Source organism: Nomia melanderi, chromosome 10 (genome assembly GCF_051020985.1).
Source record: "Nomia melanderi isolate GNS246 chromosome 10, iyNomMela1, whole genome shotgun sequence".
In the NCBI taxonomy this organism is placed as follows: Eukaryota; Metazoa; Arthropoda; class Insecta; order Hymenoptera; family Halictidae; genus Nomia; species Nomia melanderi.
In genome coordinates, this window is record NC_135008.1 from 6436222 (window position 1) to 6463692 (window position 27471).

The window sequence follows — 27471 nt, forward strand, 5'->3', positions numbered from 1 at the left end:
TTCCCTTTTCAATCTCGTTAATCTTAACTCGTTTCTCGGACAGTTTCAATTGAACGCATTAAATATTTCTTTCGCATTCGCCGGCGACCTGACGTCCCTTTTTAATGCCAACGTTACTCAACTCGCCGTCGGTAGATTTCATTTCCGAGAAAACACGCGATGATTATTCCCAAACGCCGAAACTCGGATTAAAGAATAATTAGCATCGATCCGCATTTATACGTAAGATTAGTTCCGTTCTTTGTCCGGCTGCATCGTTCAGCCCGGTTGTAGCCTCGTTTCTGTGCTGAATAATCGATACCACCGATTAGCATCGCGATGCATTTTCAGTTGGCTAATAAAAACACGAGCATATAAAGCGGAACAATTGTTTCCGATACGAGAAATTTAAAATTCAAAGATGCTAAATGTCTTCCCGATACGGTATTGCCGTCTTTCCCTATGCCAAATCTTCGAGAAGGATTTCTAAGCAATCGTTCTGCACGTCAGTAAATTCTTTATTTTTTGTTTTTTACATAAAAACAGTACTTTTAACGCCGCGCAGCGCCACAATTATTTAATTCTCGATAAGGTTCAAATTGCATGTTAATGCTCGGAAGGTAATAAATATTTCACAGAACTTTCCACGATATGAGATCATACTATTCTAAAAATACAGCGCTTACTCACACGACAGTGATAGATATGGGAGAATAATAGATTATCTCCCCCACACGCTTTTTACATAATTGTGCGTGAATACGAATCGTTAGATTTTCCGCCTAACATACATTCCTCGGAGTATCGATACCTGAAAGCGGCACCGTAATATTCATATCATGAATTGTTTAGAGCGGAATATGCTCTTTATCACCGTATCTGCGAACCTCTGTTCATCGTTCACGACTTTCCCCTTCGACGAAGGTAAAAAAAGTGATTCGTATATTAGTTCCTCCGTCCCAGTTCCAAAAGCACGTAACCCATACAAGAGTGAACTCGCAGTTTAAGTGTTATTGGTTTCTAAAAGGTGCTGAACCTCCGCCGAGTTGGAACTACACCAAGAACAAGCAGAGGAAAGCAATCAATAAACCTTGGAAACGGGTAATTCCCTTTCGAAAGCCGGGAAGTCTATCGATACGTAAAATACTGCTGCACCTTTGGTCTTCCGACCTTTACCGTTAAAGTTAACGCTTTATTTTCCGGAAAGCTATGAATAAGTTTCCCAATGACTATGAAACGTGGAGTAAGAATGAGAAGAAAATTCACGTCGAATAAAACTATTTAATAACGTTGATAACTAGACAATGGTAACAATGGTGATGCTGAATAATTGAGTTCTCGCGCCACTCGTGATAAACGATAATTTCGAAGGGAATTACAATATTACACGAAATCAGTGGATAATTGATAATTCCAGTTGCTGCGACTGTTAAGAAATGAATAAAGACAATTCCCAGCTAATTACTGATTTCGAAGAGCAATTGAAACGTTAACTCGAAGAAACTGAAATAGCGAGTCTTTGTAGAGCATTCGGCGTGGCGTTGAATGAAAATTGCGCGGTCATGCCCGGCGGGGCGCCTGATCGTTCGTCAAACTCGTGCATTTCCAACGCTCGTTGCATTCTTCCGTGGCGGCCGTTAAAAAAACTTCCTTCCCGATTCGTTCCGTGGAGGCGAGCACGTGGTCTCGCGGCGAGCGAGTCAACAACGATCGCGTCACACGCCGAACGATCCACAAATCACAGGACACGCGAACTTTCCCGAGAAGTCATGGATTTATATTTGCAAAAATGTCGAGGCTGGCTGCCCGTAAGTTATGCGCATACGTAATACCGGCTAAGTTATATATCTGCACGATTCTTTATTCCCGCGCGCTACCCGTCGGTTCGCCTGTTTTACATGTCGCCCCGTTTAATCCTCACGCACGTGAATATATTACCACGCGCCCCCTCGCCCACCCTCTGTTTGTGCACTGTCAACACGCATAAATACGTGCAACGACAAGTAACGTATACGGTGATACGGAATTACCGTCTGACGACGCGCGATCCCTTCGAGGGAGACGGTCACGTTACGCAAGTTCCTCGAATCTGTTTGCTCTCGAGGTAGTCGACTCAAATTTCAAGCGATAGATCCTTTCCGGATGGTGTAGGTTATTGGAAAATGCAGTTGAAAGAAGCCAACTGTAACTAGAGGAACCGAGGGAAACTAAAGTTCACTAAAGAGAAGATTAAAATCGAGATCTCACAGTCCCATGAAATGTAATTCCTAAGGTACATGTATCTACATTTAATTCCGAGAATGTATGAATTCGAATGATAGTTTTCAAGAAATATCTTCGGTTAAGCGCACTAACAATACATCAAAGTTTGGCGAAAGAATAGGAGACGTTATTTCCTCCCAAAGTAAAATTTCCGAGACGAAACAAGTTGAACGCCCCAAGGAAAATCAGATCGGTTACGTGCGAATGAATCAAAATTCACGGGGCAAAGTTCGTAAGCTCCCGGAACCAGTTAAATCACGAAGTTTAGCGGTGTTCCATCATGAAACACGGCTAACAAACGTTACACGTGAAGCGTGTGTAACGCGTTCGCCGCATACTGATCGTAATATGCAGTTTACACTGAATTCGTAACGATGTTTAACGGGGGTGTTTCATTGCTCGGGGAAAGGGGAGCTGAATTATTCGCGGATCTCGATCGACGAGCCTCGAACTTCGTTTCTTAAACGGTGTAGATCGTGTTCCCGAAGAGAAGTATTGACGCTTAATTTGAAGTCAGCTCTTCGCGCTTCGAAGGAAATTAACAGTAACACTACGGAGCATTTAATACGATTGATATATAATCCCTGTAAAAATCGTAACAACTAATTATTTTCAGTTTCTTCGGACATTCATTATAGTATTCAAGTGAAACTATCTATTTTTCAAATCATTTCGAATACTTAATGCTTTTAAAGTATCAATCATTGCGAAACGAGAAAAATGAAACCAGTTATTTTGACTAGTACGATAGTTCTACTGTTAATAACGTCGAATGTGCTGACATCGAACGATTCCAATGATTCTTTTCCACGATCGCTCACTTTTCACTGGTGAATCCGTGTATACATGGATACGGACAAAAAATTGCAACAATTCGTTTTTAAGCGCGACCGTTCGAAAACGTGATATTCAGTTTACCCGCGGATAAAGTGTCAAAAAACGAATCGAGCATCGATTTCAAGTCAACCAAGTAACGCAACGGGAACGAAATTTTCGAACGCGATTCCAGTTTTCGATATTCCCAGCGGCTGATTTAATTCCAATTTCCTCCGGCGAGGATCGCGGCACCGAAACTGCCACCTGGAAATTGCACCAGCGCACTGGCTGCCGAGAAATTATCAAAATTACGTCACATCCGATTAAAATTCACGCAAGAGTGTGCCCATTCAACGCCGACCTGGCCCGACCCGGACCATTTAAACGTGACGACCTGTATTACGGTTATCCTATTAGTTAATCTCGATCCGCGGCCGACGCAGATGGAACAGCGGCAATAAAAGCGCAGCCGAACGATTAAATTTGAAATGTCAGCGCGCGTGCCACCTCAGTTACAGATGGATCCCTTCGAATAATTTCACGAGAATCCGACGGTCGTATTTAGGAACGTCCGACGGGAACGTTAATTTCACTTGACTCGAATAATCCGAGTTGGAATGCTCCCCTTTTTCCCGTATTTTCTAACTATCCGCTACTAAAGATACCGCGGAAAGCGTAATTGTCGGTCTGCCGGAAGCCGAACCTCGCTGGAATCGTCCCAGTAAATACTGTATCAATAAATCTCGACGGTAACGAGGGTATTATGGTAATTGTGGTGATTACATCGAGTAGAGTAATTGATTCCAGAATGTGGCTTGTGACGTTGAAGTATGAAAACCGTGTAGCATCATAAATATTTCATTATTGAAACGAAACTGAACAATCCATTACGTTATATTTAAACGTTCAACGATGATGCTATTTTTACCCATTTTCCGCCAATCGGATCCGACAATTCGAATTTATTTCTGCCCCGAGAGTCCCCCGCGTTTGTTCTATTCTCGCCCACGGATCAATCGAACCGATCAAAGCAAGCAGGACACGGTGTTCGTCATTTCGAAACGCGTGCTCGCGAAAGAATTGCGAATTCCGCGCGCTCTTCGTTATTCCGAACGTTTCCGCGTTCGCGCGCCTTCGCCGGCTCCGATTGCCGAAAGTCGAGGAAATTAAGGCGGAAAACCAATAGAGCGCATGAAACATTGTTCTGCCGGGCACGGACTTCTGCGAGAAACGTTCCGCGTTTGCGGTTCCATTGGTTATTCAACAGTTCGCGGGGAAAAAATTCCATCCGCGCTGGTATCTTTTTTTTTTTTTTTTGTTCCCACGGCGTCGTGCCGAACAGAAACGGAAAAATACAGTTGAAACAACGGACGGTGCGCAACTTTCGGGGAAATTGGTGAAAACTGCTATCATCGATGCATACAGTACCCTTTCATTATTATTTGAACCGTTGAAACTTTGCCTCTTAAAAGCGAGGCAAGCGTGAACGTGCCGTATCGAGCATTTTGTAAAAGATTAAATTGTACTGACGAAGGAACTGATGAAATTATACAGATTTCCTGTTCAGTTCTTTACAATCTGGCCAACCCGAACTGCGGAGGGGGGCGATTCAATGATCAGAAACGCGTAATTAGATTGGAGACCGAGAATTTTAACCGAATGACTGCGCGAGACATTAAACTAGCGACCCCGAACGCCCGGCGCTTCTGCGTAATAAAATCGAGACACCAGGTGCAGCTGGCTTGCTCTTAGATCTCGGTGTCTACACTTTAGTTCCTAGATCTCAGTTCCCATGTCTCAGTGCCTACATCTACAATTCTCATATCCCGGTTCCTACATCTCACTTTTCAGATCTGCAGTTCTTACATCTTAGCTCCTACATCTCTGATCGTACATCTCGATCCCTACATTCTCAGCGATTCCTACATCAATCCGCTCGTTTTGCCAACCTTTCCTCATCCTCCTCCTCCTCCACCACCAAATCAACGGGCTTTTGCTTGTCTTCGCGGCACGGAAATTGTGTGCCCTCCGCGAAATGCACCCGTTGTCCTAGATCCGGCGTCAATCCGAGCAACCTACAATGCACACGAGAAACACCGAGATGGTGGTATAGGAGTCAGTCAAAGGGCTGGCTGCCCTCGGGGGACGGGGCACACACCCTTCAACGATATCGACGTCCGTTCTTTAATCGGACCAGCCTTTCATGCTTCGCGTCGTACCGCCTCAACAAGGACATTTTTAGTGAGATTGATGAGCGTTAATGGTGACGGAGGGTTGATACGGCGGAGCTCTCGAAAACATCCTGCGGCGAGGCGAGTTCGGTTCTCGTCGGCGGAGCGAAAATGTCCTGTTTTATCTTACTTTCTTCCCGAGTAATTGGGAGCGAGGTTCTTAGACGTAGATTTGTGTCCTCTTAGAGCAGCATCGAACGATTTCAAGACATTTGTTTCCTAGATAAAAGAGTTCCCTAAATCTTAACCAATCTCAGCTAAATCGTACGAATCCCTGAGGATATTAATGACAATGAGTAGGAACGAAATCCCGTCGATTTAAAGCTCAATTTCAGACTTTTAAGATCAATTAATCCCCTTGGGCGCCGTCGGATTAAGACCCTCGCAATCCTGACACGATAAGGGTTCAGCAATGAATAAGAGAAAAGTTGTTCAACTCTCCGAGGCAACAGAGATTTTCGCATGCTCGCGAAAGCACGATTTCGCCTCGATATCGATCCATGGATTACGCCACGTCCCATCGATCGGTTCGCCACGAAATTAACATTTAACGTATCTCGTTCGGAAGCGGACGAATAAGCGATTACCTCAGCAAGCGTCTAGTAGTAGGTAGTAGCTGTCGTGGGAATCGAGGGAGAGGCAGCGTCTGCGACCGGAATAAAAATCGATCTCGCGGTGAAGGCAAAATGGAAATGCCAGCAAAATGAAACAGCGCGCGAGTGATTTATTTCGGGCATTCGGTCGCGGTTACAGATGCGGCCCGGGGCGTGGGTTCACGATGAAATTTTGAACGGAATTGAACGGTGTATCGAGGCTGAAACCGGATGAAACCAAGTCCGGCGTAAATCCGATTATAAGCAAGATGCGTCTGTGCTCTGCTCTATCTCCGGCGTACCGTTATACCATTTCACCGTTTAGGCATTACACGCGGGAACTAACTCGGTGTCCCTTCCTTTAATTGATTACGAATTAATTTTAAATTTTAGTTTCTCTTGTACGAACATCTTTTAACGTGGACAATACAAGGAACCTTTTCGAGGATTTATATCGCGAATAGATGTAAGATCGATTTAAAAACTCTTTCTTCCTATAATCTGCTGGACGAATCGTTTCATTCCGTCGAATCGAATTATCCGGATACCCGGCACTGAATGCGCGAAACATTGCGCAATCACCTGTGAAAGCTGCGCCGGGTTTCATCGGAGAAAGGGAAAATATTGAGAAATTGAAATACCACCGTGAAAAATCCGTTTGTTTCGAAGATAAATATATTTCCGCGCAACGCACGGGGTTATTGATGCGGGTCCTGTATACCTGACCGATTCGCGACGACCGGTTTCATCGACGACCTAGCCGCGTCAAACGGGTTATCGGCGACAAAGGTTGAATGACAATTGATTTTCGCGAGCTTCGGTGTTCGCTAATCATGCTGGCTAAACGAAGAATACGGGAAGGTAAGGCGGGAATCATTATTTCATGCACAGAACACATGGGTGCGGAACAGCTTCGTGCGGGACGAAACACAAATATATATACGTCGAGAAAATGTAAATGAGATGCCACCATTTATGAAAGCTCTCTGATCCGAAATCGAGAATGTGTGCCCCTTCCCTCGAAGTGCTTGAAACAGTGAAAAACAGAGGTGTCAATGGGAACACACAGATCTTGATGGGGACACAAACGGGAGAAAAATACAAAATACGTGTTACTGTACGGGGGTTATAAAAAGCTCTACTTGTGGCTATGCAAAAAAACATCAAATCTTCGTTTCTGTGCAACGAAAGCAACGGTGGTCGTCGAAACGTTCGAACTGCTTGAAACCAATTACACCAAGAAGATTTACGACCAATCAAAATATTCAATAACGAATGTGATAACGAATTGTTAATAATTATTTCTAAGAGCACTTGCATTTCCTACGGAGGAACAAGAAATATGCAAAACGTGTTAACCGGGGAGACGCGATATAATTTCAATCGTTCAGCAGCTATCGAAGGTTCAGAAACGAAGAGTCGACGGTTAAAGCACCGTCGAGTTCTCAAGCGTGTGTGGTCGCCGTTAATTAAACGGTACAAGAGCCCGAATCGGTCGAACAGCGTCGACGGTACGTCGCTGGCATATCGTTCGTTGCGTTGAAATAAAAGTCAAGAAAGAGATAGAGTGGGGAAAGGAATAAACCCGGGAAAAGAGGGAAATTGCTGCGGTACGATGAATTGAACATGAGGACGGCACATAAAATTCGCGGGTGCGTTGCTCGCGTACATTGCGGAGGCGTGTTAATAAAATCCCGTGGCCGTATTTACATCCTGAGGAACCAGGTCGCGTCACGATGGCGCGCGCACCGTGTCATCCCGGAAATTCAGTGGAACTCGGGCGCGCGTGAACGAAATCCCGCCGGCAATCTCCGCGGTTCGAAAAAAGCGCCGAAAAAGGAGTTTCATTAGCCGATAACGGCCGACACGGGATTCGAACGATCCCGGAATACTTTGTACCTCTCCCGGCACTGTATCTCTGCTTATGAATATTCATACGAATTAACGTGCCGCGCACACAGGACACCCGCGGGTATTCTTCTCTCTGTTGTCCGACAAGCGAGTGAAAAAAATAAGGCGGTGCGAACGAACCTACGATATCTTCAACCGGGAGCGTTCACTCCGAAGAATCGTCGGCTCGCGGAATGTAGATTAATTTTAAGCGATTTTCATCGGAAACGAAGTAAATCAATCTGGCACGTGCAGATAATTAGACGACGGTGAAACTGAATATGAGGATTTCCAAACGCGGAGCTGAATTGAAGACATAATCGAATTCGAAAATTAGACAAGTTGAATAGAAATCCGCTGACGTGTCTGTTCGTGGCGTGCCGTTTCTACTTCTTGCGATCTCGAATAAGTCTTCCTTCGACGTAAAAGATTTGAATCTTGGATTTAAATACATCTCGTACGGTTCCAGGAAATCATTAGGCCCGTCGAGCCAGTGTATTTTTAATTCAAGCCGTTTGACAATTAACTCGTGGACCGCAGCAATTAAGATATTATCAAGGGAGAGAAACGGCTCGCGTCGCCGTTCGACCTTTCCTAGACGGAGCGGCGCAACCGTCGAAAAAAAGTCGCGTTAATTCCATTATGAATGGAGGTCAAGGGAGAAGAATCGTTTCGGGGTTGGGTCCGGGCAAAGGAAGGGACCGGGATGAGATGCGAGGCGCGCTCGTGGAACCGAAGAGTAAAGTTCTGATGGAATTTAATCCCGCGAGAAAGTGAAACGAAGGCGCAGCGAAAGTCAAACACGGGAACAGCCATCGGCGGGTGAGTTACAGGGAAAACCTCTTTCTTCTTCGTTTCTTGGGCTCGAGTGGCCGCTTTCAAAGAAAGGAATCCTTTAATGAGTGTGCCGTTCGTAACGTATTGACTGTGCTTGAATCGATCACCGTTTAAACAGAACGAGCCCCTCTGCGACTGTCTTTCGCTGTGGCCCGAGCACTTCCGGTCCAACTAACGAGTTACGTTTCGTTACCCTATTAGCTGATTTCAATTGCGATTCAGTCCGACTCCGTTATCCAATTACTGCCTCTGGTAACGACACTAGAGTTAGTTGATCGTATCTAGATCCTGGATATAAATTCATATTTATGAATGCATTGGAACCGTATTACATTAATCTATCACGTAACTTCTCAAAGATTTCTATACTGCGAGGGATTAATTTATTGGTAGCGGAGGAAACGACGCGTCACCTGTCTATCGCCGACACAGTGTCGAAAGCGTCGGTGTTCGAACGGTAAGAGTCCGGTGAGAAGCAAAATGAGGAAGGGAAAAGGAGGAGAATGTAATCGCTCCAATTATAGGAGTAAACGATTCGTGAAAGAAGCCGGGGGTAAGTAAGCCGTGGACCAGCCCTCCGTCGGTGAATGGCGGAACGCCGATAAAGTGCGACTCGGCGCGAGGGGCCGGACTCGGATAAAAGGGCGAAGAGAAAAGAAACTTCCGTTTGACTCTCATTGTGGGGGCTCGGCTAAGGAATCATTTTCGCCCGGCGGGATCACAATGAGCGGAGCCGTGAAAGAAGGCGTGAAAGCCGAGCAAACCAACCGGGCGGCGCATCTCGGACTCTCCCGTTCGAGGACTGAAAGCTCGATCAAAAAAAAAGAGAAAAAAAAAACTCGCGACCCATTTAGGCACTCGTTGCCGGGACTGCTTTTGTGCACCCGCCTTCCCCGATGTTCGTGCGCATCTCGGGACTTCATTCGACGCTCGCTCTTCGTTAGGCAAAGTCGGAGGACGAACGGGAAACAAAAACCGTTCCTCTGTCTTTCTTAAATGGGGAACTGCGACGCTACAGCGAAGTCCTTTCACTCGAGGTAAGATAAAATGGACGGAAAATGGCCTTTCATCCAGTGTTGTCTGCTACTGCGAGAAATAAGGCGAGCGATGCTCCCGCGAAGGAAATGTAATTGATATTCAACGCGCGGAGGGCCCCGTCTCGCTAAACTGTGATAAATCTTCCCTGTTAAACAGTGAACTGTGTTTGACGAGTCGTCTTAAAACTCGAAACAGTACTATGTTTTTCAACGATCAATTAATTACTTTTTCAAACGAACCTATGTCTTCTCGATTTTGTTTGAGTTTCATTATTTTAATGTATGTCAGGTGCGTCCACGTATGCAATCATCATTGGTTGATTTTATTGCAGACTCCACGAGAGATTATTTCAACTGTGCACCACAGATAATTGATTAATCCAAGCCTCTCCGCGAGGATGTTTCTTTCGTTTTACGTCCGTACGGTGTATTCAACCGTGGACGTTGGTAATTTATTGTTTATTAAACGACTCACTCGATTACATATTGATGATCGCGAGATTATGCTTGTTACAAGCGAGCTTATTATTAATAGGCCTTTTTATCGGTGCAATGCATCTGTCCCGCAACGACCACGCATTTCGTACTTACAAATTAATTTATACAATCAACCAGTAAATGGAAATCTGATTCGCACGTTGAGCGCATTAATGGGATGTATGTCGAAACGTTTAATCGACCTGCATTGAATCTCTTAAGTAAGCGGCTCACAAAAAATTATTAATGCAAAACTGGAGCTTCTATTTGAATAGTTTAAAGTGGTAAAAAATGTACTCTGAAGTGGAAAGAGTTTTTTGCGATTCAGATATCGTCGGAGCGAATAAATTTCTTGCGCTGTTACAGCACGGATGCGTTTAAGAACATAATTATGCAATTGCATAAGTCGGAATGATATACGATGTTATTAGCGTCGCAGGCGATATCTCAATTTACGTTGCTTAATAACCCAGAGAAATGGCTGTGAATCGAGTTCCACGCGGAACAGCCTCGATCCTCCTGTTTAATGCACGTTTTCCGGCACGAAATCTTTGATCCGCCCCGCTCGAACGAAAGAGGAGAATTGGCCCGTTAACTAAGAAACTTTCCTATATCGAGAATATCCGGCGAATGTTTCGTAAAAGTTCCATCGAACGATAATGTAGAAATTAGCGCCACGCCGCGGAGTTCACACGTTCTATGTCTAATTAACCTAATAATAAAGTTCCGTTGGAAACCGGCCGGCCGAACGGAGTCGGGGAACTTTCCCTGAAATTCGCGCGATTATTCGGCTCGATAGGGCTCTCGGGAGTTTGTAAATTTTGTTAATAACCACCTGAACAAACCTTTACATTCGTATAATCAATATTATTAACCATTCACACTCCAAAGTTTTTCACTAGAAATATTCAAGATTGTCATGCATTATAAAAAGCTTAATAATATCGTGCATAAGACTTTATAATTTTACTATATCAAGTCAAGTGGTGACTGACAGCGCTAACACATTTTAGCTGACTTGAAAGCTGCTGCAAAGTGTGGGGGAAATAGCCACACGATTTCAATTAGCAGTCAGTTTTGTTCCGAATTGTTTGGTCGATCGTGTTTCCTCGATCAAACAGGGAGAACCTTTGGAAATCATGATGAACCACGTGTCCGAGGAACGTGTAGGAAACAAATTGGGTGAGCCATAATAATTGGACTGTAGAAGTTACAGCAATATCGATTATTCCGTAATTTATTCGTGGGTATATTCGAGATATTCTAACAGTGCGACGATCATTTCTTTGAATTCTTGCGGAAAAGCATAAAACGGAACTCGTAACGACTTTCATTCGCTTCACAATTAGTAAGGAAGCAAGTTCAGTTATTTCTGCCGCACCCTCCGCGAACACTCTTCGGGGAGTTGGTTTTTATCGCGCGGCGATCCCCATCGCATCGGATGGTTAGCCAATAGTGGGCAGACTTTGTTTCGGTCTTGCCAACTGCGAGAGAAGAGGAAGGAAAACGAAAGAGCGCGGACAATTTTATTCCGCATTTATGGGTCAACTGAGATTGATGAAGCTAACGTTATCTCCGTTTAATGGACATCCGCGTTTCCAATCGTGCCGGTTATTCGCAGAATATGCATTAAGCGCTGTGTATTATTCTCGATCTTTTATTACCGCTCCTTTCATTCGTGTTCCTTCGAGTCCCAGGTGCACCTAATGTGATCTAATTAAGTGAAAGTACATTTTCTATCGACCACTTTCAGCTTGACATTTTATTTTAAATTCGTTTCCATTCTGTTGTATACTTAAGCATCGCTATAGATCCTCGTAAAGAAATTTTCGACGAACAGCGTATCGTTGTCGTTTTCGCCGCACTTCTTATTTTCTTTTATGACGGAACAGTATACGTTGCAGCCAAGAACTACGGACCAACTCATCAAATTTCGAGCGCAGCCGAGACTACGTCTGCCCTAATTTCAGCGCGCGAAAGTTTCAGGAGCAACCGCGAGTTTCCATCAGAATTATCATACGCTTTACATAATTCCGTCAGCTTGTAAATTCGAGTACATTAAATTCCGTCGCCGCTCAGTCGTTCCAGGAGCAAGGAAAATAGAGCGGATCCTGGTTAACCCCCTTCCTTATTTTCTCTTTGTTTTCGCCATATTAAAGCTCGAGCACCGATCATCGAAAAAACGGACACGGAACTTCGATAAATTCGATAACTCCAACTCGAGCAATCGGTTCTGTTACAATTTCAATAAAATCAAATACAATGTTGTAAAGCCGGTGAAACGGGCACGGAAATTTTAATTTCAACTTCGAATTTAAATACCGATATACCGATATACCGATATACCGATGTTTATCGCTTGCACTTCGAGCACTGCCTTCTCCATGCGAAGTTACTTGAACTTTAGACCATGGTAATTTCTAGGAAATAAAGGAACCAGTTGCGTGGAAATTTTAACAAGCTCCAAGTTTCAAGAATCCGCCACTACATCGTACGTTTCACGAGAACTGTAGAACCTGTACCCGGAAGGTTTGAAGAAACTGAGATCTTTCGCAACATGTTTTCTTATCAGATTTTTTCCCGTTCCACTATCAAACGTGTAATCACGCCATATTTGCTTTGGTTATTATCAACTGTAATGCACTTTTAATGATATTCAGTATTGTCTAATGGAGGACAGAGCGCATTTGCATTCTGCGAGAATTGGAATTAAAACGAGAGAGATTTGTATCCGGATTTTCACGATTCGCGGGGGTTCTATGGCGAGTACCGGTGCGATTCAAATGGAATTGTCAACCGTACACTTTGTAAATTGACACCTGACAATTCATGGAAATATATTCGGACTAGTTCGCGGCTTGCGCACTCGCTCCACGCTCGTATCAGCGAGTTTCTAAGTTTCGAGAAAGAGACCGAGCCATAACCGTGAAATATTGCGGCTGAACCAGTTCAACGCTCACGGCAAATTCGAGTTTCCTAGTTAACGGGCTTATTGCCGTTGGACGCGCCGATTCGTGGAATTTCACGGGTCAAATGTATTTTCCTCGGAAAATCCTGCAACCGGAGGACTGTAACTGTTTATTATTTCCTAAAATCTCGTAAGAATTTATAATTTCAATGTTTCCTTTAAATGAAGGTAAACAGTGTGTACGCTAATAGAGTGTTTCCTTTAATTTTGCATTTGTTTTTCCAATTCCATTAACCTACGCGAATATCAATAACACTCGCTGAAATTAGTGTAGTAACGTAGAGAGTGTTGAATTATTCATGCACATAATTTCATAACATTATCGCTCAACCGAGGAATCGTGACATCTGCGTACGTTATTCCAACGTAAATGTGATCTTTATCGTATTCTAATTCGTGTTGCATGATGTCCCTCGGAACGTTGTTCTCGAAACAACTGGATATTTTTATTAGACGAGATGGTGAAGCAACTGTTCCCTTATTCGACCTAAATTAACAACACGTATGACCCATGGAATGGGACTCGCGCGAAAGGGCAAGGTCGAAGATGCAGATGTATGTACCGAGATGGTGTCGCTAACGTGCCAAATACATAAGTTTATGATGATTGCAAAGATAAATAGATGGTGGGACGGAACTTTTACACGATTTCTTGTAGCAGTCGACGCGTTAATATTCATACAACATATTTATTCCGCTAATCAACTGTTACGTTATGACATAATATTTAGAATTTCTTGCTCAAGTAGAAACACTTAAATTTATTTATAAAGTTCCGTCATCGTTGTCTCGAGAGAAACAAAACTTAAAATATTCTTGTCACAGTAACGAAACACATTTACATAAAGTTCCTTCGTCGTTTTCTCGAGGAAAACGTAACAGTTTGGTATCACTTAAAATTTCTAAAATAAATGACAGAGGAAAAACTCACCGCGACATGCACCCCAGAAAATCGAACCATGGTATGCACTCGATGAACATTTTCGGAGATACGTTCGAGCACTTCGAGGCGTGACAGCAACGGTCGCAGATGCACTCCTGCACTTTCCTTTTCGATCACGCTCCGAGCCGCAGTTTCACTAACAGCTCGGCGGATGTTGTTCACGATATTACCGATACTATTATGTCACGGCCTGCTTCACTTCTCTGATCTCCACGCGAAGTCGGGAGAATCGAAAGAATAAATCCTTGGAATTCGCCAAATCAAGAACCTTCAAATTTATCAATTTAAAACTTGAACACTGTGTCAGTTTATACGAGAACTTTTGAGATTCTTTAAATCACTTTTCAAAATTACATGTATCTCAGTCATGAATCCTTGGAAGGCCGAATACCGCTGACACAAAGGTTTTATAATTTCAATCTGAAATTAAATTGTGCAAGGTGTTTCGGTCGAATCGTTTAAACTAACAATAAGATGTATCGAGTTGAACGTCGGGAAACGTTAAAAGAAAAGTAGCCCCACGAGGATAAAACAGTTTAGCCGGTTTACGTTCGAGAAAATTGCGCGCATTTAACGAACGAAGAACACAGTGGAGCTTGTGTTCGGTCATTTAACGTGAAACGAAGTGTGAAAAGTAAATAGGTTATATTTTCCATGTGTTCGCGACGTTCCGTCGACCAGCGACAGAGGACGGCTGAAAGATATCCGCGATCTTTCCGCGCCGTTCACTATTCTGTTTGTTTCTGTATATTTGTTTGGGGGCCGACCGCTAATAAGAAGTATATTTCACAAGTGGGCTGGTTAAACTGGTTTCCTATGCGCCGTTAATTCGCTGACGCCTGTGTAGGCGTAATGTTTCTCAGCTAAACATCGATAATATTTGTTAATACCAAAATTACATGTCACTCGCAAACGCGGACGTTAAATAATTCCATTGAAAAGGGAGATTGAACGAAAAATGGTGGCAGTTTTGTAACCAGTAACAATTCCCGAACTTTTTCATTCGCTTTAAAGCGAATAGATCAATGAATCCGAATGTTCCCTTTACGTAATAACGGCCCGCGTTCCCTTCGGCGACGTTACAGTAACGCAGTCCCCGTTTTGTCCGCGAATCCGCCGTTAGTATCACGCAGCGAGCGTAATTGTACGGGGATACATGTAAGAAACCGACAGAAACCGCGGTGTACGCAAATTGAATGAGGTATTCATATAAACTCCTATTCGTCACGCGTGAATTAACACGCCGTGCGTATTGTACAACGGGTAATTGCCGGCCGTAGTCTGCATAATTCCACGTTGCAACACAATTTAAATGTAACTGTTTCTTAACGACCGCCGCCGATCGTAGCTCGCAGTGGAACAACAATTTTTTCGCTCCTTTGACTGAACGCGAAGCTTCGCGAAACTGAACGCACCTTTCGATGTTGAAACACTGATCGTTTCAGCAGAAATAAAAATTGCCATTGGGAAGTACGAACGATGGAACCAAAATAAAAAAAGAGAAAAAAACAGATAGAATAGCGTTGACGATCAAAGTGCAAATATAATTTGCAATGGAAACAAATTGTTAGACTGGCAACGATTGAAGTCAAACAATCCGATGGAACGGTAAAAACTCGTGATTGCTGTTCGCTCGATCCACGTGCTTCGCTAAACTACATCATTAGCTGGACCTTTTGTGCGCGTGAAAATGTTACAGATATTTTTACTTCGGAAAAGAAATTCCGGGAATATAATATTTGTCTTCGTTGACCTTTACAGAGACGAATATTTCGATGTACGACATCTAAAACTGAACGCACTTGCAAACTTTAATATTAAAACCGATGAAACAAAATGCGGCTCCCGCAATTGGACGAAACGACAACCGCAAATCAACATATTCCAACTATAAGGAAACTTTATATTCATCGCGGCAGATGGTCCACGTGTTTACCGTCGGTTCCGAGAGATTCCACGGAACTTTTCCTGGTCCGGAAAGTTCCGAAAATTCCATGGACTCCAATATTTCACAGCGAGAGTAGTCCTGCGTTCCCCGAGTACATCGAGTTTTTCATTTCATAACACTGTCTATCCCTAAATCATCATAGATTCTCTAATCAATTGGATTTCCTGTGTCCAATAAACTGAACCATCAATTTTGGAACAGGGGATACGCGTCGAACGAAACTCAATGGGACAAGAATTAATATTCATCGACGACACCCCGTAATTGACGCGCTCGATTAACCCTCGTGCTCGATTTGACCCGAAAAGCAAACCTTTTGTCTTTAATCTGAACTTCTCGTTACAGAAGCGCGCGAGCCAATTCGATATCAGCGATTCGCACGATCGCGATCGAATAGTCATGAAGTTTCCGCCGCTTAAGTAGATGTCAACTTTGATTCGATTTCACTCATAATTCAATTGAATCGGATTTCGTTTGCCGAACGACCGCGCGCCGGTTAAATGGATTTAAAGGGGTTTTCGGCGGGCAACGGGGGCAAACAGGTGTAATGATATTCCCATCGCGTTCCCGATACTAGGGGACAAGTATTAATCTCGCCGGGTGTTGTCCCGTGTTTCGCGTGTGCTCCGCCGACCCCACTGGTCAAAGGCGGCTTTAATACGTTTGTCGAAGTTATACGAACGGTATGTACGATACATCCGTTGCCTTTCGGGCTCAAATTCAATTATTCTGCTACTCCCCGCGGACCGTTCGCATCAAATCTTCACACGCCCGTTGTACTTCGATTACGCGCGATGGAATTCGGTCACGCGAAACTATCGAACACGCGAATTTCAAATTGTTCGCGATATTCGGTTACGATGCTCGTCCCGGGCCCTTTGAAAGCAATCGTGACATCTCGCAACAACACGCTTGCCATGCGAAAATGTAATTTTCGAATAAATGAAACGTTCCTTGAACAAAAATACGGAATTACAGAACCTATCGCGTTTACGATTTCTTTTGCCAGCAGAGATTGGATATTGATGGAAAAAGTTGATGCGTTCCTTAAATTGAATTTGAAGTCGACGTTGGAAAGGTTAATTGAAAGTCCTCAGATGAATAACGCAGCACGATATTTGAAAAACACAATGGCGAGTTGTGCTTCGAACTTTTTACCGTCATATCCATTTTCGTGTTTTGTTAATCCCGTTCGAGATCCGGAGTTCTCTTTTCATGCATAAGGCGTCTTTTATTTCGCCAGGTGATTTAATCCCGGGAAAGTGAATTAGAAACATTGAAATCAGTTTCGAAAGGGCAAACTTCCATACAGCAGCGAAGGGAAAAAAGTCCCCGAACGGGAAAACTGTGTCTGCCGTAGCCGAGTAAGCTGCCTGTCTACCATTCAATTGCTTTAAACGCTCTAACTTCCTAATTCCTAATCTTTTTACAAGCAGAACTGCGAACCAGCGTAATTTCACTATTAAGAAAGTTCGTGTTCTTCGCGGGACAAGAAAACTTCACGCGGCGAACAAGATTTCTTCTCTTCCATTCCTTGCAGTCTTCATCAAGTATGCAAGAAAAATGAGCGCAGTTCGCTAGAAAATGAAGAACGCTCGTAAATTGAAATCCTTAAATTGAAGAAATATCTCGTCGTCCATTATACAGGTAGAAATTGTTCTCGAAAACTCATCTCTCACGACCTTCCGAAATCTCTCCATAAAACTTTCAAAAACTAATATCGAAACTGTACACTTTCGACAACGATTTCTCGGTACAAAATATGATTTTGCACGGGATAGAGAATCTGAACTTCAACTCCTTCACAAATATTCCTCTAGGTTTATGGATCTCGATTTCGATTAACTCTCAGGTGTGTGTGTCCAAACAAACGAATTTCTCGGGCGAAGCAAACCTCCGGTCTCCCTCGGAAGCGAGGCAGTTTCTGTATCATTTCGGATGTTCAGCGGGCCAGCAAGAATCTAAATAACCCGGGGTGCACCGAAATTCGGTTAGCAATCTAACTAAAATCCACTACGACCGCGGGTTCAGCTATTCAAGAATCCGGGGAGCTTTGAACGGAATAGATTCTGATTTCAATACGGATCAATGCTAATAATCCGACGAAACGGCTTTCGGATAACAGAAAAAGGCACGCCGGATATTCCGCCCTGACGGATTCAATTTTGCTTGCATTGTACGCGTATTAACAGATGACAAAGCTTTTCGAAAGATACGCAAGATGCATTCGTAGCTTATTCCGATCAAACTTTCTCGGTGCTTCGACCATAGCAAAACTGTGACTTTGTTTGAAGATTTATTAATAGACTGCGAATGTTTATGCGTTCGTGGAAAAGTAACTTTCATCTTTCCGATTACATTTTTAAACGTTTGAAAGATCCGCGGTCTATTCGTTAAAACAAGTAATACGAAGACAGTAATGCCGTATTTAAATACACACCGCGCACATTGCACTAGTACAAGTTATAAAATTTACGAAGTCCGTGATACAGTTTAAATCTATTCCACCTGATTCCCCGTATTTTCTGTAACGTTAGCACTCGCGGGACGACGAATCGTCGGGTACCGATAAAACGATAAACGCGTAAAAGGTGAACCGGTAAAAACACGCGACGCGAACCAATACCGCGAGCCGTACTGCGTTTGAAGCCTTCAAGAGGAACACTATAATGGACGTGTTCCCGTCTTTCTTTCCAGTTTGTTGTCTCTCACCGATTCTCCCTCTCCTTCGACTTGACTGTATAAACAGGCGACACCGGTGTGTAATCGGCCGAGTCGTTACGATCACGGCGAATGCTTGCGTCGATTTCGCGAAATCGACGTCTAAGGGATCGCTCGTCGGAAACCGAGGAATACAATATATTTCTCATGATTTTGCGCTTTCGATTCGTTCGTTGTTATTCTTTCGTATGTTTGTCGCGTATTTATAAACTTTCACGACTGACTGTACCCACTCTTGCCAGTTATACACATTCTACAACTCGCAGAGAAATACCTTGTACACCCGAGCACCCTTTTTCATTAATTACTTCCCTCTTCATTTTGTACACAGGTTCTCCATTTACTTTTATTTCGATGTAAAAGGCACAATGTTTCCATTCATTTCGACATTTCCAATAGCCCGCCAACAAAGGAAATTCGCCGGGTTACTCGAAACATCGTGCGCAGGTTGTCAGGTGCACGATTTATACGCGAGGTCCAGGATTACACAAGATACGCCCGCCCTGCGCGTATGCCTCGAGTTCGATGCAAATGAACGTGTCATATAGACAACATCTTTACGCATCGTTCTAACCACTCCTATGTCGCGTGTCTAATTCCGTCGATCACGCGTGTAATTTCCGAAGAAAAATTAACAAACCTGTTTCCATAAACTTCAGATTCTCGATCTCCCTCTCTTTTCTGTTTCAGGGACGAATTTTTACACGTGTACGCCGTACCACGGGTACGTCAACGCTTTTAATGACACGGTTGCGAATGATCAAGACTGGAACGAGATTGACACGGATAATTGCCATCACGTAAGCGTCTTTGCTGTCCTCCGCAATGCCATTTCGAGACTTCAGATTTCTTCTCGAACGTTTTTGCCTGCGAGGGAAATTAGCCCTTTGCGCCCGAGAGACGACGCTCGGTCGCCACTTATTTTCACGATGAATCGACAGCGAAATTATAAAGCTTTAACTGAAGAATATCGTCTATATTCATCGGAGAAGGCTGAATATTTTCAAAATAAAATTGATTGCAATGGTGATTAGAATTCTTCGGCGAACATAAACAAATGTTTTCCAGAACGTGAATGTTCGCGAATGTAACGAGTGTCGCTGAAGGGCTTACACTCTCGACAGGATTGATCGATTCCAAAGGAGCCGAAGTCTTCGAGGCGAAACAGAAAACGTTTCTCGAAACTGTGCGCCGACTAAAGTACTCGATAACTTCGCTAATTGGCCCATCGGCGACGTTCAAGGTTGTTTCTCGTAAAATACGAGATCTCGGAGCGGCGCAGAAAAAGGTAGGGAAAAGAGACCGGAGCGCAAGAAATTGCAAACGTGTCGATACTTTGTCGAAGTTTCTTAGTCGGTCAAGCGTCTCTTAAAACCGGACGAGAACGTTTTCCCCATTAGTCGGCCGACAACTTGTCACAATGGAAATCATTTTCAAACTAGCTAAATGTCCTCGCGCTTAAGTATATGCTTTCAAGCGAATTCAAAATAATTAACGACCCCTTATAAATACTATCACTTAGTAATTCACGCCTTATTCCGACGAATGCGGTAAATCGATTGCGAAGTCTATCATTAAATCCGATAGAAGTACTTCAACACACGTGCAACATGGAAAAATATTGTGAAATGTCCCACGGATGTTGCATAATGCGCTGCAAGCCCATAATTAGACTGCGGTCTTATGAGATTACAGCATACTGCAACGTGAATGCAAGGAACGTGTAGATTCAACGAAGTATATAACAATGTTTCCACATTAATACGTTGAAATATTCACGTACGAAACTAATTAACGCGTAATTCTTGAAGCCAAAAATGCACTCGCGGTAAATGGAATATGGTAACGCCGGTTTGCATCAAAACCTGCACTCCGCCGATAACGTTACCGAATTACAAACCCTGGTTAAAACCGAGAGCTCCCCGGAACTTCGAATTCCAGTCGGCGAGGATGAACGCGAACGGCCGCGGTCGAAGAAACGTGTTCCCGTTGCCCCGTTCGCCATTCGGCGAATTATAAATCGCGGAGGAAGCGAAACGAACAAGCATTTCCGCGCGGTACAACGGAATACCATTTTGAACGCGCTGAATAATGAACGCCGCAACGCAGCATCGTATCGCCGCACTCCTAATCAAATCCAGTCTGTTATTTATTAACAATGCAAGGTTGACGAACAGCCGGGCGAACGTGTGCGGCGCAAACAAGTTGCAAATGCTTTCATCGGCAGTTATAAATACGCGGCAGATGTCGGTGCACTTATTTTTAATCGCGACTCAGCGTATTTATGCTAATGCGTGCCGGCCAATGTATGCGAACGTTTGTTTTATTCTCCGCAGTGGCCACTGGCGATCGGTATTCAATTAAAAAGAGAATGGAAACCTGAAGGGTAGGTTATTACAATGTTGCTAGTTAATTATGAGGCCACTTCTCTCGTAGACAATTCGAACTTAAATGCTTCGAACTCAGTTTATACTCGGAAAAATGTGACGAACGCTATTTCAACTTTGATTGTTCTATATCACATTTGAGTTTTCATATGATAAACAAGCATTTCCTCCTAGTGCCTTTATCATTTTTTTCATACGCAAGGCGCTCAAAGAATTTTTCCATGTCTCAGGAATTTCACTGTGAAGGGTTAACGGGCAAGCACAAATTTTCCACAACGCTATCGAAGATCAAAGGCGGCGACTCGTTTTCCGTGACATGGGAACGATAAATTTTCACGCACGCTCAAGCGTTTCGCCGGTGCTCGATCGCGACAATTTCCATTCTACGGTGTCAGCACGATTTGACGCGCGTTCAAGGACTTGCTGATAATGCCCCTGCGAACGTCGTGGCACGAGCCGCGTATCGCCGATCGGAAAGCGGAACTAGGTTGTAAACGTGTAATAGGAATGCCTCAAAGGACTCGTCGCGACGTTTCCTGGCCTAGTAATCGCGACAATTTTCATTTTAATCATTTCAGTGCAAACCGGCGTGGACGCATTTTTTCCGTAACACTGCTTAAAAAATAGCAGCCTATCGATTCGTAAAATCGAACTGTCTATTTACCTGCTTTTCTATTAATTATTTTTATTCTTTTTATTGCTTGCTTAGAAATGGAAAACGGAATGGCAGCGCCGTTCAAAATCTTTTTATATGAAAATAGGAAGGCATAATTCTTATATATATATATATCTTTTTATATAATTATATAAAATTATATATAATTTATATTGATATATTTATTGTTATATACCATATAATTGCATATTATTGTATACTATTATATTACATTCTAATGCTTTCTTGTTAAAAATCGATGTAAACCTGTCTTTTAATTTTTGTTCCCCCAGATCGGGCGAATACCCCACTGTACGACTGTTCTATCTTTTCGTCGTTTTCTTCGTTGCTCATCCTTCCCGCGGTGAGAACGGAAACTTTCCTACCCGCTGAAACTTTCTCGATTTCCCGGCTCGCGTTTAACACGTTCCTTGCCACGTGTTCCCGACGTGCGGTGAACTTGATTTCCACATCATTTGATACTTTTCTCGTTAAAGAACAATATGAATAAGAGGTGAAACATGCTTTCAATCTTTTCGAATTTATTCGATTCGGTGAAAGAGAGGGGAAACTCCGAAGATTACTTTGGAAAGACGCCACGGAGCCGGAAAACTCCCTTAAACGTCGTCCCGCCGCGAGAAGAGCGGGCAACCAGCGCGCGGAATCGAATTATGAATACGTGACGCTGGTGCAAAGCCGGTGACTTTGGGTTCGGCTCGTTTGAACGCGTCTCGAAGGGGTCACGTTTCGATTCGGTCGGTTCGTTGCGAAGGAAAGGCAAGGAAAATGTAACGAAGCCGGTGAAAGGATAGACTAGCGGGGACGGGAGACATTGAGAGGATCTTGCCGAAGCATGAACAGGAACGTTGCGTAGTAGTAGAATAGGGAATGGATCTGGCCTGGACGGAAATGGCACGAAAAGAAGAATAAAAGAATAAACGATAGAACATTATCGGAGCCCCGAGCGTTCCGATCACAACAACTGAAATTTAATTAATAACAGTGAAACGGACCAGAAGAACCAAGGAAGTTTCCACGCGGATGATAAACATTGCCTTCAGTGTTGGCTAGTCGTCGGGGTAAATAACGAAAGAAACTCCGTGAACCAAACAACGTCTGTTTGCCGAGGAAGCGGAAGAAAGGGAACGTTAAGAAGTTTCGTTACACGCTTCGCGGGTACGGAGCTGTACAGGCTGCTGAAAAAACGTAGATCCAAACTTCAGGTGGACGTTAGTATTCCTTGAAACAAGGAAAACAGTCCCAACAAGTTCATACGGTCCGGAGTTACAAGTTTGTTGGGAAGAGTATTATATGTCTCTGAAATACAATGCCATACTTTTTTTAACTTCCTATAGCAACGGTTACCGTCTCGTGCTAAAAATACAGTAAGAAACTCTGTTATCTTGGGATTCGAAGGGTGCTTTGATAATGGAGCTTTAACATTTCTCAGCAGGGGGAATGGAGAGGTTAATGAGGAAGGAGAAAACACGGTACATTCGCTCTTTGTTATTCGTGGCATCGGAGGAACTAAAATGGGATAAGAGTTTCTATAGCTGTCTCGTTATAAGCTTGTCGCCCGAATTAATTACGGGGAACACAACGATAATAACTTCACTTCGTCGAGTACATACAGTAATTAAAATTATGAACGAAAAACAACGCGAGAGAAACGTCATTCCCTTCGATGCAACGAAGGTATGTACACTGTACTTTTAACCTCTGTGGAATAGTGTTCCTATAAAGAAATACAATAGTGGCCATAGAAATTACACCACGTTAAAACGATCCGTGGTTTCGAGTTAACTCTTGATTTACGCTACAGAAAATATACAGTGATGTAACTTTATCGGTCACTGCTATAGAACAAAAACTCGTATCGCAAGATAAACGCAAAGGGAGAACCGGAAACGAGAATCCGTAGGGTTTAAGGTAGCATCAGGCGGAGGTCTAATTGATCACGTAGAAAGGGTATTCTCGTGCAGCTAATTTCACGTATCGAGTTTCCCTTAAAAACAAAAAGGGAGGAAGAACAGCTACACGCGGTCGTTCGCAGGGGGCAGCGAGATAGGGGTGGCAGAAATGTTCGTTCTCACCCTTCGTTGTCCTCCTCCCTGTCAGCATCTTTGTTCTCCTCGTCGGCCATGGCTCGCCGATACTTTCTCGTCTACCGATAGCGAAGACAGAGGCGCACGGTCGATGGAAGAAACATTCGGATACAAAACGACTGTCCTGGCACCTCTGTGCACCGATAGTTCTCCCGCGGTCGTGTACGCGCGCCGATAACAACTGGGATTGCAACGAAGAAAAAGAAAGACCGAGACGCTCGAACCGGACCGTGCGGTACTCGCTATCAAATTTTGCTCGACTGCCGCGCACAAAGTAGCCCAAGGCATCGTCAACTATTACGGCTTCGGAAATCCCGCAAGCACACAATTCTATTTTGTATAATGCCATAATGCCATTACGGGTATCCTATATCGGCGTCCGTTGTCCGCATGCGGTGTGTTGTTCGAACGCCGGAGCATTCCGTCGGGACGACGGAAAACGGGCATGACCGCTTTTAAGGAAAACAACGCACGCGTAAGACTTTAAGTTCCGATAAAGATCGTAACGGTGTCGGATTGGTAACGCTTCGAAAGAGAACTCGGGAACAGCGAAGTGAAACGTCGCATTTGTAAATCAATTAAACGATTTAATTTCGATTTATATATTGTTATTTACTATCGAAGATTCTCGTTTCCGCGAACGAATGTCCGGCGTTATGAATTTTTGTATGAGTAATCCGCAATCTGTTACTCTATCACGGATTCCTGGGATTCCATTAAACACCCTTCCGTTCCGAACTTCCACCGTTCACCGGGGAATCCAGAGCTGGGATTAAAAAGGGGATGTATGTATCGAGCGATCAGCGCAGAATGATGCAACGCGATAAAAAATCTAAACATCGCGTCCCATGGACGATCTGGTGATACAGATGCGCGAGGATTAGGGAGCGCGAAAGAATTTATTGTCTCGCGCTGAACGGGGCGGGCTGGGAATGCGCGTCGAAATTGAAGGGGACAACAAGTTCGCGTACGATAGTTATTAACGTTGATTCCGACACGGGCACGGGAATTGGAAAAATGAAGGGGATTTCAACGAAAGGCGGGCTTCCCCTAAAACGAACTGACATTTTAATCCAACTTATATAGAAACACTAAATGGCTGCCTGCCGACATTCCTGTTCACGTGCCACGTCACCGAATTATTATACGCGCGCAAGAAGATTAAGGGATTACGCAACTAACGGTTCTAGTCGGATCGCGGACAGCGAAGATTTTCTACGATGAGGAGTAAGGAAGCGTGATCCGATCGGGACGGTTAACGGGGGCAATTTCAGAAAACGCGGGACGTAATCTCGCTCGCGTTTCCGTTCGACGTTAACCGTAACGATTGCGTATTTCCACATGATTACGTGCCGCTGTAAAACTGGCACGTAGTCCGACCGACCACCTATGAAGAGAAGCACGTAAACGGTTCGTATTCCCCGCGCGAATTCATCGTGGCTGCGTACTACGAATACTGAGAGTTTGATCTCCTTTCGTCGCACAATGCGCACGCTAAAAGATCTTAATTACACGGACGCTTTCCCCGCATGCAAATTCCACGCGGTGACTGATTGCTTTCGCATCTCGCTCGCCTAACCTTGCGTAGAATCTTGACGCTAGAAACCTGAGCTTTCTAGGGAATTCAGTGAGATTTTCTATCAAGATTTAAGTTGGGATTTAACCCTTTGCAGTCGAAAGTTTATCGTTAGAAGTATTGAACATTTTCGAACTACACATCGATCATGTTTCTGGTAACTAAATTAACAACTCACATGAATTAAAGAATAAAATTTTACCACCCTTCTATGTGTTTGATTTTGTCCACTACCTGTATCAAGTTTGACGTGTCCCTTTTCATCCACGCTAAGTCTGACGATGCTATTATTTGTATACAGTATGCAGATGAAGTTTTCGTGACGCTACATTTCTTTCGTTAACATTTCTCGGTAGTACGTACTGCACCATCTTATCGTACTCACGGATACAATAGTACCCGTAGTTTCTATGGCCCGTAATGCCAAGGACAGGGTAACACTGTGCACACAGAGAGGCGCTATTCATTTCCCTGTTTGCACCACGGTTGACACTTTCGCTCGAGCGAATGCACCTAGACGACATCAGCGTTACGCGTTTGCCAGGCGTCGCGTGAGTCCTAGCTATTGTGAAAATGGAACGAACCATCGGCCGAGCAACAACCGATGCTCCAGTGACAACCAGTGTGTTCTTGTTTAATTTCCTGCCCGCGAAGCAACGCCGGACTCATCAATCGATGTTCTTGGGAGCAAGAATCTAGACTAGGTCCTTTTCACGGATGTTAACGGATAGGAAATCTCACTTCAACCGTTATCCTCGAAAGAACACACGATTATCGGTAATTTAATCTGGTTTTTCACTTAACGAGAATCTGAATCCTATCCATACATGACTTTTATCCACAAATTCTGATAGACATGTGATTGGAGATCGATCCAAATAACATTCGTTTTCACGCGTGAATTCATTGAATCGCGTTGGAAAAAACTGTAATCGTTCTGTTCGAGCTCCCATGATGAATGCAAAATTACGAAAAAATGAATGTTTCACTCAAACACCCAGTGCGCGCACCTCGTAATTTCGAACGGAACGCGTGCACACCGAGCGCCGCCCATCCTTTGTTAACTCGCAGACTCGCAACAACAGGAAATACGTATTCACGGCTCTTATGTATTATTACGCAACAATTTGCAACCTATATGGGTTGTATCACGGGCGATCGTCCGCAATTACGGGATGGTACAACGCTCCGTTGACTTTTAATCCCTCATAAGCGGATGCAACGCGCATTTACGGTACACGGGGAACGAGACAGTGTTTTCTCTCTCGATACTTTATACATAATTTATTTAAAAGCTTCTAAATGCAGCATCCAGTCAATCTTTCTATTTTCGCTCAAAGGATTGTTTTCTCTTGCACCGTGCTATTGGAGTTCTCGATTTTTCGCGTTTACAAAACTCATTTCCCGGCGCTTTCTATATTCCCTCTCGCGGCGGAAAATAACGGTGTTGCCGTTAAGGGTTTCAGTCAACATCCGTCGCGATATTCCAGCAGTTTCGGAGATCCGTGGAGGAATCTCGAATACATAAAGAGTAACATAAGGAAACGGAGTACGGAAATTGAGAATATAAGAGCATCCCAAAGAATAATTCCTTATAAAAGCTTCTTCCGTCTCGTCTTGAACTGGAAAGTAGGATAACAGAAGCTTCGATGCGAATTCATACAGCGCGGTACGTCCGCATAGAAAGTATGTACTTTCATCCCGAGTAAGGAAGGAGCTATGATACGGGATGCGGTACGAATGAGAGTGCCGCGAAAATGGCAAATGGAAATTCGTCAGAAACGAACGGGAGTCTGAATTCGAAAATGTTTTTCTATTGTACGAAACGTTACGAGGTAAACGTTTTCCATTTGGATTCGATAAACTGAACGAGAAAACTGAATTTCTATACAGTTCAACGCTAGAACTACCAAGCAGTCGAATAGACCATTCATCATTTCTTTTTACAGAAATTCTAATAGTTTGGCATATAACTACATCAATTTTTGTAGTAATTTCTCGGTAAAACATCTGGTAGTTCTAGTATTAAGGTTTTACAAGTGGATC

The 27471-nt window shown here is 43.7% G+C and overlaps 1 protein-coding gene and 1 long non-coding RNA gene across 5 annotated transcripts; both read right to left on the bottom strand.

Annotated features, from left to right (window-relative positions):
* Window positions 1-4172: 4172 nt before the first annotated feature.
* Window positions 4173-24128, bottom strand: LOC143175027 (uncharacterized). Its single transcript, XM_076371761.1, has 2 exons — window positions 23838-24128; window positions 4173-5132 (listed from the first exon to the last, which is right to left on the bottom strand). The coding sequence occupies exons 1-2, from the start codon at window positions 23885-23887 to the stop codon at window positions 4985-4987; spliced, it is 198 nt and encodes a 65-aa protein (XP_076227876.1). The 5' UTR covers window positions 23888-24128; the 3' UTR covers window positions 4173-4984.
* On the bottom strand, window positions 14077-19256 carry LOC143175026 (uncharacterized). Of its 4 annotated transcripts, none has more exons than XR_012999615.1 (4): window positions 18490-18918; window positions 15970-16059; window positions 14388-14453; window positions 14077-14301 (listed from the first exon to the last, which is right to left on the bottom strand). It is a non-coding gene; the product is annotated as an uncharacterized LOC143175026 (long non-coding RNA). The 4 variants fall into 4 exon arrangements; XR_012999614.1 differs by having other exon boundaries at window positions 15970-16109; window positions 18422-18895; XR_012999616.1 differs by lacking the exons at window positions 15970-16059; window positions 18490-18918 and adding an exon at window positions 18977-19256.
* Window positions 24129-27471: the final 3343 nt, after the last annotated feature.

What these genes read in the sequence shown, in the direction of transcription:
- LOC143175027 (XM_076371761.1), bottom strand. Translation starts at nt 23,887, where the DNA reads ATGGCCGACGAGGAGAACAAAGATGCTGACAGGGAGGAGGACAACGAA. An exon ending in AGGGAGGAGGACAACGAAGG is followed by an intron (nt 5,133 to 23,837) that starts GTGAGAACGAAC and finishes TGTGCATTGTAG; the next exon opens with GTTGCTCGGATTGACGCCGG.